A 12,856-nucleotide genomic window follows, 5' to 3' on the forward strand; every position below is an offset into this window, starting at 1 on the left:
GTTTATTATTTCTTTTATCAACTGCTAATAAAGAAAAAGCAATGAATGCGAAACATAAAATGTACATATTTCAAATATATTCAATCCACAATCGACAGAGTTTTGTAAAAATAATTCTAGGTCTTCTGCAAACATAGTGCAAACATGGCGGGCGAATTATTTTGGCCTTGTCGTAGCCCAACCGATAAATTGAAAAACTCTGAAAATGTATTGCAATGTTTAACACACGACTTAACAATTGAATACATTGATTTAAAAGTTCTAAGTAACTTCCCATCTAATCCCATATTAAACAATTTATACCATAATGCATTGCGGTTCACAGAGTCAAACGCCTTTTTTAAGTCGATAAACGCACAAGGTAATCGCATTTTTTGAATTAACATATGGTTTATTAAATTGTGTAACACGAAAATTGCATCTACTGTACTACACCCCTTTCTGAAACCAAATTGAGCGTCTGACAAAATGTTATTCTCATCAAACCATTTTTCCACTCTATTTGTCAAGATACTTATAAATAATTTCCCAAAGTTACTTAGTAATGTGAGGCCACGATAATTATTAACATTAGTATGATCACCTTTTTTATGAAGAGGTATAATAAAGCCTTCAGACCATATTTCTGGAAAATAGCCTGCATCAAAAACTCAGTGATATGGCCTACTAATATATCAATAGAAAATATAAAGTATTCGTTCAACAAGTCATCACTTGGACAAGACGCTTTGTTGCGGTTTAATCGCTTCACCGCATCTCTAACTTCTTCGCAAGATATGGGAATATTAAGCTCTTCGAAAGTAGGGTTACTAATATTAGGATCAATATTATCATTTGAAATATTTGCATCAAAATTAGTTGTAGCCCTTATTTCTTCAAACATATTTGCAAAATAATTTTGGAAATCTAAAAATAGGTATATCCGAACTTTGTGATATATTTCGTTTTTTGAAATGTTTCCAAAACTCTCTTGGTTTACTAGTTTTTAATTCAGACAATTCTTGTGCCCTTTTAAGTCTATATTGTCGTTTCTTTTTACGAACAATGTTTTTAAACTCTTTTTTCAAGTCACATAGAATATGCCTGTTAGTTTCGTTTTTATAATTATTAAAGATCGACAATGCATTAAGATAATTACGCTTTTTTTCGTAGCATTCTTCATCAAACCAAGAACAATCAGAGTTTCCACCCTTTTTTCTACCTTTTCGCTTAAAAAGAGGCTCGGCTACATCTTGAATGATCTTTGAAAACTTTAAAACAATATTTTCAATGTCGTTCGAAGAAGAACTCTCAAAAATACCGTTTAAATCAGCCATTCTTCCCAATAAACTCCTTCTAAATTTATCTTTGTCAGCATCACGCCATTTAAAATTTGTTATCTCACTTTCTAAATTTCTTGGATTAAATTTAGTATCTAAGTATTTAACAGTAAACGAAAGTGGTGCATGATCACTTAATTCATTAAATTGACATATTTCGAATTCACTTATAATCTGAAAATTGCACTCTTTCAATAATAAATAGTCAATTGTACTGCTTGACTGACGGCTATAATACGTAAATGCCCCTACGTTACAATCTTTACCTAAACGACCGTTAGCTAATCTCATACAAGTAGTTTTACAAAAATCAAGGATCTTTTCACCTCTCGTGTTAACAATAGGATCAGAAGAGGCCCTGCATAATGGTGCATCTGGAAAATAATCGTCAGAATCGATATATTTTACATTATTATCACATACTATAAAATCTGATTTATTGCCTACTCTCCCATTCCAGTCACCTACTAATAACACTTTACCTAGGTCTTCAAAATAAAAAACATCATTAGTTAACATTTCAAATAAGTATACATTTTCAATACTCGCAATAGGCGAGTCATCAAACCACATATAAACTCCACATAAATATATATCATTCATTGTCTTAAAAACTCACTGTCCAGTTTCATCCATATAATTGTGTCACAATGGTTTCTTACAATAGTAACTCCGTTTTTAATATTGTTTTTTACATATATAACAATTCCGCCGCTGTTTCTTTTAGCCCTTTTATGTTTAAATTTTCTATAAAAATTAAAGCATGTATAACCATTAATTTCAATATTAGAATTTCCATCAGTCCAGGATTCAGTCAGAATACATATATCATTTTCCGAAATTTTAGAAATAAAGTCTTTATTTTTTAATTTAGCGTCACTTAAACCATTGCAATTCCATGCGAAGACTTTCAGCTCACTCTCCGGTAATTCCTAGGCTGACTTGTCTGGTTTACCATCGACGAACAGCGTGTCGTAGGCAATCCATGCTGTTTTGTTTTCCTCTCGGGCTTTCTTCAGTTGAGGAAATAAGCTACGTCGTTTTTGTACAACTTCTGGGGGAAACTGTTCATGTAAAAAGTAGGGTGTTTTTTCGAGCAGCTTTCTTTTACTTCGGACGATCTCCCGATCTTTAAAATATGTAAATTTGCAAACAATTTTGCGATTACAAAACGATCTTTCGTCATGCCCTTGAACACCCATTCTGTGGGCACGCTCAATTTGTAGTGACTTAACATATTCCTCAGCCATATTTAACTTTTCTTTCAGGTGATTTCGAAGTATACGTTCCGTTTCTTCGGGTTTTTCTTTTTTCTCTTCTTTAATTCCGCCAAAGATTAAATTGTTTCTCATTGATTGTGATTTTAAATATACAACTTCATCTTTCATTTAAATGTTCTCATTTAAAAGTTTTTCGATTTGATCATCCTTATCGACTACGGCGAACTCAACATTTTGTACTCTTTCATCAATTTTCATAACTTTTTCATCATTACTTTTAGTACTGTCGTGCACATGAAGCCAAATTTTTTTCAACTCATTTTCAAAACTGTCTACTTTCTTCTCTAATGCTTCTAATGACTGTAACTTTACATCCATGTTTTCAATTTTTGCATCAATTTTCTTCAAATAACATAAAATGTCAGCATTAGTTGGGTTTAAATTAATTTCAGCCTCCATTTTTCTAGATTGAAAGTTTTTGTCTGAAGTTGTTATGTACTCATCATTACCAGGTGATTGGTCTTTTTCATTTAGCGACAATAAGTGATCGTCTTCAAATACCGGTAGTGGTGTAGATAATGTGTCATCAAATAATACAGAGTTTGTAATATTCAAAACTTCACTTACTAAAATATTGTTTTCATTAGATGCCCCTGCCGGGCCTCCGCATGCTTTTAAAGTTTTCCTATTTTTTTCCAATTCCTCGTCCGACTACTTCCTTTTTTCCTTTTATTCACTCTTTTAGATTTAGTCATTGTATCAGCATTAAAAAACTACTTTTATTCCACATATTTTCTCATAAAACTATGTTCAATTACATTTTTATAATTATATTCGACAGCAACTAAAAATACGTCCATTCACATCAAAGGTCACGTGTTTTTTATAATGTGTGCAGAAACTACTTATAATAGTGAGCAAACACTTTAATGTGTGCAGAAACTACTAAAAATAGTGAGTGAACACTTTAATGTGTGCAGAAACTACTTATAATAGTGAGTGAACACTTAAATGTGTGCAGAAACTACAATAATAGTGAGTGAACACTTTAATGTGTGCAGAAACTACTATAATAGTGAGTGAACACTTTATTGTGTGCAGAAACTACTTATAATAGTGAGTGAACACTTTAATGTGTGCAGAAACTACTATAATAGTGAGTGAACACTTTAATGTGTGCAGAAACTACTTATAATAGTGAGTGAACACTTTACTGTGTGCAGAAACTACTATAATTATAGTGAGTTAACACGTTAATGTGTGCAAAAACAGATCTAGCTATGACAATGCATATTTAATACCACCAAAATGTATGTTGAAATAACTCTAGTAATGAAATACATATCTGATAGAACTTTAATGTATCCAGGAACAACTTTTGTTGTGATCACACTATAAAATGATTGCAAACAGAAAACCGGTAATGATAAAGCATATCTGATAATGTATTATTATATTTGTACAGAAACAACAGTAGTGATAGCACAATAATGTAAACATCCAATTAATAATGATAATGCATATTTGGTAGCACTATAATACATGTGCGGAAACATTCAAGCAATGAAAATACATGTACATATCTTATAGAACTATAATATGTGCGGAAACATTCAAGCAATGGAAATGTATATCTTATAGAACTATAATATGTGCGGAAACATTCAAGCCATGAAAATGCATATCATATAGAACTATTATATGTGCGGAAACAATCAAGCAATGAAATTGCATATCTTATAAAACAATATATGTGCGGAAACATTCAAGCAATAAAAATGCATATCTTATAGAACTATATTATGTGCGGAAACATTCAAGCAATGATAATGCATGTCTGCCATCTATACAATGTGTGCAGAAACAGCTCTATGATGTTTTCTCCGCAAAAATTGACAGACTTTGTGTATTTCAGTTAACTGTTGAAATATGTAAAATGAGAAAAGGGTCAGCAAAAAAGCGACGTTCACAGAGTACAGCCCTTCCCCTACCTAGACATTATGGGTACCTATATTGGAAGAAAAAAGTGTAGATCCTTGCTTTAATTTTAACTTTATTTAACTTTAAAATTGTACATAAATGACATTTACAAACATTGCACAACAATGTAATTCAGACTGGATTGGAAAACAAATAAAACAATACTTACATCAATTCCTCGTCAGTAAAAGTAATTTTCAAGATAAAGATACAAAAATGTTGCGGTTAGATGTAAGCTCTTTGAATGTATAACAAAGATTGATTGTTGAATTATCACTATAGAGAAACTAAGGTAAATTATGGTGAAATGTAAGAAGAAAGGAAGAATGTAAGAAAGATATGATTAAATATATCGGAGTTTAATAATTAAGATTGACGTGTAAAGAAATATGAAATATGAGCGTACGGAAAGACCAAGTTTATTCACACTGATAGTAATTCTTACAAAAAGCGCTTCGATTGTGTGATGAATTTTTAAACATTCTGAGAGAGGGTTTTGTCTTTATCAGAAGAGAGATGTTCGTTGCCGTAAAGAAGATTATTTACTGTATCCGGACAAGTTAAATTAGTGAGAAATCTTTAACGTATATTTCTGTATTTGGTACATTGCAATAAGAAATGAGATACAGTTTCTCTCAATCCGCATGTGCATGTTGGACTTTCCAGAACATATCCTTATTCAATGAACTACATCCTAATCTTAGTCTTGTGTGAAGGATTTGATCTTTACGTGTGCATGTATTGTAGTAAGACGGTGGTCTTTTGATATTCGTAGTTATTTTGGACTTGAATGACTTACAGTTGATATTCTGGAGTTATTTTGGACTTGAATGAGCTTACAGTTGATATTCGGAGTTATTTTGGACTTATATGAGCTAACAGTTGGACTAGGTCAAGAGAATTACAGGTTCGAACAGTATAAGGGAGAAATGATTTTGAGTATAAATGTATAAATGTGTTCTGGTTGGAACTGGAGTTAAATCGTCAATATGTCTAAGGTTATATGTACTTTGTTGGGTGGGAGTTAGAATATTTGAAAGGTTAGAAGGTGATATATGTTTTTTCATTTTATACAATAAGATTAATTTGTGTTTATTTCTTCTATTTTCTAACGATTCCCACCCAAGTTCACTGATGAGTCTGTTAATATTACACAGTTTGGTAGCGCCTGCGACTATTCTAGCTGCTTCATTTTGAACGGATTCTATTTCCTTATTTAGTTCGTCATTTAAGTTATCCCAGACTGCATCAGCATATTCAAGAAGTAGGCGGACGAATGAATAATACATGCATTCTAAACTTATTCGTAATAAAAGAAATTTAAAACTTCTGAGTAGTCCGATTCATTTCCAGGCTTTATCAAGTAATAGATGAATAAGGGTTTTCCAACGGGCATCATGAAATTAAGTTACACCAAGATGTTTATGTGATGTAACCTAAGATATTGGTATAGAGTTATAACCAAGTTTAAGATGAGACGCTTAAGATTATTTCCTTGAAAAAGTAATTGTTTTTGTTTTTTCTGGATTAAAAGAAACAAGCCAAGTATTGGCCCAAGAATGTATTTGATCTAAGACTGAGTTAAGACTAAGTTAAAACTGGTAAGTGGGTTATCAACGACTATATACAAACTCGTATCATCCGCAAAATGTTTTATGTTAGAAGATATGTCATTTACGATGTCGTTGACGTAGACAAGAAACAAAAGAGGACCAAAAATTAAACCTTGAGGGACACCTGCGGAGATAGAAACCCATGCTGAGGATACATTTCCTTACTGGACTCTTTGTCGCCTGGAACACAAATAGGAGGAGAACCATTGAAGAAGCGATCCATTTACACCCAATGAAGATAGATTGTAGAGAATATCTTGATGCCATACTCGATCAAAGGCTTTGGAGTTAACACAAAATATAGCCCTTACCTCTCAACCTTGATCGAGAGCTTGACAAATATCATTGTGTAGGTAAACTAATTGATTAACTGTTGAGTCACCTCTTATATAACCTGACTGGTGAGGAGTAAGCAAATTATAAGTGACAAGATGATTATACAGATACTGATGAACACATCTTTCCATCAATTTTCCGATACAGCTTAACAATGAGAAAGGACGGTAATTTTCGGGACGTGTTGGATCAGATTTTTTAAGAATAGGAGTTACATTAGCAAGTTTCCAGGGTGTAGGGAAGGAAGAAGAACGAATAAGATTGTTAGAAAAAGGCTGCGAGTGGACTGGCTTAAACAGGCGCGGCTTCTCGTAGTAATTTAGGGCTTACAAGGTCCTGGCCACATGCTTTCGAGGGATCTATTAAGGATAATGAGTAAAGCACATCCTGCTGCGTAATGTTAAAGATGTTTGATAGGATAGGAATGTTTGTTTCAGTAAGGGATGGAAATATTGAATCTTTATCATCTACCTTTGATTGCAAACTAAAGAAATGGTTTAGAATATCTACCTTCTCTTAATCGGATGATGCAATGATATTGTTGTAATTTAGTGAAGGTATTGAATTTGATGATTGTTTCTTTACTAGTTGTTTACTACATTTGTACCATTCTTTAGGGTTTACATTATTTCAGTTGATTTTTTTAATTAGTTTATTTTGATACATTAATTTAGAGTTTCGTATAAGTGTAGTGAAATCGTTTCTAATTTTTCTAATTTTTGACCAATGAAAATCGGTATTGTTTTGTTTGGCTTTTTTGTGAAGTTTGGCTTGTTTTCTGATTAATTTACGGATATCGTTATTCATCCAAGGGATAAAAGTCTGATGACCTTAGTTTATCTCTGAAAGTGTCGTAATCCCCTTTATCATATAGCCAAATACGTCTCTTAAAATTATTTTGCTTTGGTTTACTTAATTTGAGGACTGCTACAACAGGACAATGAAAACGTGTGAGATCAGGAATAAGATCCTTGCTTTAAACGGGTCAGTTTATTACACACTTTCTGAACGGTTTGATGTATGTCTTAAATTTTCATATTACCTGAACGGTTTAATGTATGTCTTGTAGATATCATATACAATAATAGATGACACAGCCATAACTTCTCCTGAACCTGTCGACATTAGTGACATCATCAACATGGTTAACAACAAGTAAGCACCTGTTTGTCCCAGCAGATCATTCATCACATATGGAGTTATGTAACCTAGTGAAATCCATGAAAAATACAACATTATAATATTGTATCTGTCCAACAATCAACTTCGTTATTTATGTAAGTTAACTACAACATCTATTAAACGACATTTATAAATTGAATCTAGGGTGATTTGCCTGATTATTTGATGGTATCTCAAAATTTGTTACATGTACAGATCATTAAAAGATTTCATTAAATTATACATGTACGAACTTCATACATGTTATATACATACCGTTGTTAATTTCCGCCAATGTAAGGATATTCGTACCATTTTCAGCGCTGAGGGAAAAATATGTCATTGTTGCTGTAAAGGAAAGGGCTGTCGGTATAACAAACCACATGTATGCTGCTAGGAAAAATCCCAAAACACCTTGAGATGGTTTAGCCGCTATTCTGCTTTGCCAGTTCGCCTGGTCACAAAAAGCTGTCGATGTAGCCATAAACATAAGGACAACCCCATATATAATTCCTGGTGCCGACCGGAAAGTCAAATACGAGTTGTTAAAGTTGTCATCAGGAGCTTTCATGCATGATGCTGCATTGTATAGAGCTTCTACTGATGTAATATCCTTAATATCTTCTGACGGAAAATAGCTCGTATATAAAATGAAAACACTTACAGTAATAAATGTCAGTGCAGTGTTAAAATATGAGATATAGAACGTCGTACCAAGGCCTCCAATCAAACAGTACGAACCAAACATAACCGCTAAAATAAGCACAATAAACTCGTTGTTTGTATCTTTACCGAGCACCTGTAACGTAGATTTTCCCGCCAATATCATGCTGGTTGTCACAATTAGATTGGACAGGAGACCCACACCACAAAACAGAATATGGGCTGGTTTACCAAACCGAGCATACGCTATCTGAAACGAAAAATCAATACGTGCAGTTACAAGTTACGTAAACGTTGAACGTATTCTTTCTTTTTAAAATTATCATCAAGCATCAAAAGACAGTAGCATGTTATTCTCTATTTATCATTTAGACTACAGACTATTGAATCATCTTATAAATGTTTTACAAATACATACAACAACACGTTTGGAACATGTTATGTCTTTGTTGTTATTTATTAAAATCTCTTGAAAACATTTTAATGGATTTGTTGACATATGTTTTACCATACCATAGGATCATATAAACCATATCAGCATACGAATTATTCATATTTGATCGTGGTAATTTAATTCGTATAGGATATATTATTGCTTAGTTTGTCTTCTTTTATAAGTACATGTAGTAATGATGAGGCAATCAAGGACAATGTGCCACACATAAACACGATAATAGCCATATATTATTACGAAGGGCATATTTTGATTAGTGGAACCATGATTTCCTCATGAAAGCACATGTATAATATACTTTGGGAAAGTTTATTGATTTTTCTAACCAACAGTCTATTTTCGCACGATTTGCACATGTAATAACATTTTAGCAGGTCATTTAACCCATTACTTTATGAGCATTTTGTGAAAAATGGCTGTTTTCATTGAAAAGTCTCCCGTTACAAGTTCAAATTGCTATAAAACTATAAAAAAAACAGCTTAAATACTAATCAAACTTGACACAAATGTTGACTGGACCATTGCTTTTGCTACAACATGCTCAGGCTTAAATTTCCTGTTACCATGGCAACGAGGGGACATCTCAAATTTGCCAAATATCACTTTTTTGCGTTGATTTTTTTCCATCAAAATTGATTTCAAAGTGCTGCAACTTCCCAATGGATTGATATAGAGTCAAATGCTTTTCAGCGTTGGTTACAGGTTACCTTATGCTCGATCTGGGGTCATTTTTAGCCTCTCACAAGTCCAAAATATACTAAGCGATAAGGGGGACTGCCGCCCACTTCAAACCCCCAAAACAGAAGGGGGCTCATCCCCCTTCTGGCAGTCCTCTGATGTATCTTTTGGTTGGGGACCGCGCCGAAAAAGTGGTCTCTTTTTTAACAACATTTCTCAAACAAAAACAAGTGTTTGGGGCCTAAATAAGGCATTTTTTCACCATTTGAGACAACAAAAAGGGGGTGAAAAAGACGTTAAAAGGCGTGTATATCGCGTAAATGGTTAAATACATTTGGTATTGTATACCGGTTGTAATAATAATAATATATGTCATATATTGCGGTCCTGATCGGAATATCCCTCCTAACGGCTTCCGCCCATGTGGGACGGATATTCCGATCCGAACCGCAAGCATGTTTCTTTCTCTTAAGCTATTTTGTAAGATCATCAACTATTTTTGTATGTAAGCCTCATAATAAATTGACATGAGTAAGAAAATGTGCACTTTTAATGTAAAATATTTGGTTACTTATTTTATAACAGATACTTATTTTTACATAAAACATAGTTTAATGGTAGAAAAGATAACCAAAAAACTTAAGGATATCATCGAAAAGCATCGCGCGTTTTCTTATTTAGAAATGAAAATCGCATAAAAAATTAAAATTAACTGAGCATTTGCTTTAAAAACCTATCGTCGGCCTTTTATAATTTCAGAAACATCAAGAAATCATGCATGTTAATATAAAATTGAAAGATGATTTAAATATCGGATCACTCAAGCGTTATATTGTCATTAAAACACATATTCATAAAATAGAGAAGGGTACTTAAAACGATCTTAAAATGAATATAAAAACGCTAACCGAGCAGTTATTGAAGAAACCACAATGCAAAATACAATGTGGATGAACGGAACGTTGTTGGTTTTACTTAGGTGACCGTTTGTGCCACAAATAATTCACAGAGGGTTAGCTAGGTTTTTCCTCCAACAGTAAGCTGCAAATCGCCATATGACCTATAATGTGTTGATGCTGTGTTATGAGCTTTATTCGGAAACATTTGAAATGTATGTGTGCAGTGTATGAGCGATACTTGGAAACATGTAAAATGTATGTGTGCTGTGAATGATCGTCACTTTAAAACATGTAAAATGTATGTGTGCTGTGTATAAGCGTTACTCGGAAACATGCGTACTGTGTATGAGCGTTACTCTGAAACTTGGACATGTGTATGTGTGTGCGTGTGCATGTGTGTGATAAAATAATATTTCGTGACCATATCTCGTTTTGATAAGTTTTAAATTAAAACATTGCACATTGCTTTATTACGATCTTAGAAAAAAGAGTAGACTATAATAGACAAACATTGAGACGGGTTAAGTGAATACTGTTCAATAGTGCATGTAGTAAATATTTAAATCTATGCATGGAATAACTTTGTCTTTTTCGATGTTCCCAAACGGATGAATGTAATAAAATTTGGTACAAAGACTGTTAAAATGTAAATATGAATTTCGTATCTGCAGATCTTTATTGAATATCCACCCCTAGTCTGTCCGTAAGCATGTACTGTGCAATCTATTTGTAAAGATATACCTGGGGGAATGTTTTAGCTCCTGGTGCTCGTGTCTTCAAGTAGATAGAGAGAGTGGGAAACAACAAAATGTCAACAACAACTCCAATAGCCATCCACAGGCTTCCACCTAGACCAGACTGTAGAAAATCATGATATATCTTACAATATGAGATATAATATCTCACGTTACAAACATACAATTTTGTTTAAGGAATGAATTCCCGAGTTTTAATAAACAGCCATGACCTTGACAATCTTGTTTTAAAAAACTTCAGCAAATAAGATTTTAAGATTGATCTTTACCAATCTGAAAATGTTTTTGATCTGTCTGTACGAATCTAATTGTGCTCTTCCTAGATATTTATAATACCAACTTTAATTTTTGTTTTGTGGCATCTATGCATAGTTCAAAGTGTATATAGAATTTCGTTCTAGAGTATTTATTCATATCTTTAACCTGTATGCATTACATGATTTTACATCACATGATTTTTATAAGTACATAATAAATAGTTCTTTGATATATCTTAGCTTAGGTACATTTGTATTTATAAATATCCAAGAATGACACATTTTAATAAACTATTTAAAGTTTTATTGGGACGTCAACTAATAGGTATATATAAAAATATGTCTCAAATATAGCTACTAGTATTTTGTGCTATATATTCTTATATAAAGGCCTGGTTCTATTGTATTTATATACATTTCAAAGGTAAATCTTTCATGGATACTTAAGACTACTTGAAATGTCATGTTGGTATATTTATACTTATTTCAAATGTCGTTTTAAGCTATGCATAATTTTAAAATATCAGTCTAACATATCTATATTTATACGTATTGAAAAACGTAGTTCTGTGATATTTATAAATACAAGAAATGTCATTCTTTGACATCTATATCTATTAGAAGCGGTTTTGAGCAATCTATTTGTACTCCTATCGAAAACAATTTTTATTTTGCCTGAAATAATACGTCATTTTGAAAAAGTAAAATGTAATATTTCAGTTTAAATGTTTGTACTACATCTTACCACTTTTTGGTGCTAGGAACAGGTATGCCAACTAAATTAACTTTTAATACCTTGCTTGTGAGTGTTGAAGTTTGAAGAAAGTCCGCTGGCCATAACATTTGTGACGTCACAGTCACTGCTGTCAAACTAAAGGTAACACGACCACCAGCATCAAATACCGTATCAAGATGTTGATCGTCTTTAAACACGTACTTGCGGAGTGACTTGTAACCACGGGCAATAAGAAGAGAAAATCCGCCAAACCCAAGCAAAAGAAGTAATGTCAAATGACTCTTTGGTATAGATGGGGCAATCCTGGAAAATAGAGAAGCCATTGAGATATTGCAATCGTCGTTTATATAGGCACAAACACAGTTATTTATGTGTTTTGTAGAACGAATATCGTTTAACGATGTACTGTTACAGGTAAACTTTTATATTATAATTACTATTTGGACGAATATTGAAATTGGTGTATTTCGGTGTATGTACGAGTGTAGAATGTGTGCGTGTGCGCATGCGTACATATTTGTGTTACGTTCTATATAATACCTTGATTGTCCTTTGTACTCCTTTAATTGAGTTCCACAAGTTTCCTCACCTCCAACTTCAGCTTTCAGTGTACATATACACAATGCAACAAAACATGTGACAAAAGTATTCACCTGAAATATGATAGAAATAGCAGATCACGGGATAGCAAAAGAAGGAAATGTGACAAAAAGGAAAGAAGGAAACAGTGAAAAATAAAAATGTGTCACATAACAAAAAGGAAATATAAAATAAAAACACGTCAG

The 12,856-nt window shown here is 32.8% G+C and overlaps 1 protein-coding gene across 1 annotated transcript in view; it reads right to left on the reverse strand.

Annotated features, from left to right (window-relative positions):
- LOC132742019 (uncharacterized) overlaps positions 1 to 12,856 on the reverse strand; it is a 36,509-nt gene that overhangs the window by 3,863 nt on the left and 19,790 nt on the right. The window contains exons 2-6 of the mRNA XM_060730299.1: positions 12,612 to 12,724; positions 12,131 to 12,374; positions 11,065 to 11,181; positions 7,906 to 8,542; positions 7,511 to 7,676 (exon numbers count right to left, since the gene is read on the reverse strand). Coding sequence (XP_060586282.1) covers positions 7,511 to 7,676; positions 7,906 to 8,542; positions 11,065 to 11,181; positions 12,131 to 12,374; positions 12,612 to 12,724 — 1,277 coding nt within the window. The remainder of the gene's footprint in view (positions 1 to 7,510; positions 7,677 to 7,905; positions 8,543 to 11,064; positions 11,182 to 12,130; positions 12,375 to 12,611; positions 12,725 to 12,856) is intronic.

Source organism: Ruditapes philippinarum, unplaced genomic scaffold, assembly GCF_026571515.1.
Source record: "Ruditapes philippinarum isolate M1 unplaced genomic scaffold, ASM2657151v2 ctg3077_1_1_1_1, whole genome shotgun sequence".
Classification (NCBI taxonomy): Eukaryota; Metazoa; Mollusca; class Bivalvia; order Venerida; family Veneridae; genus Ruditapes; species Ruditapes philippinarum.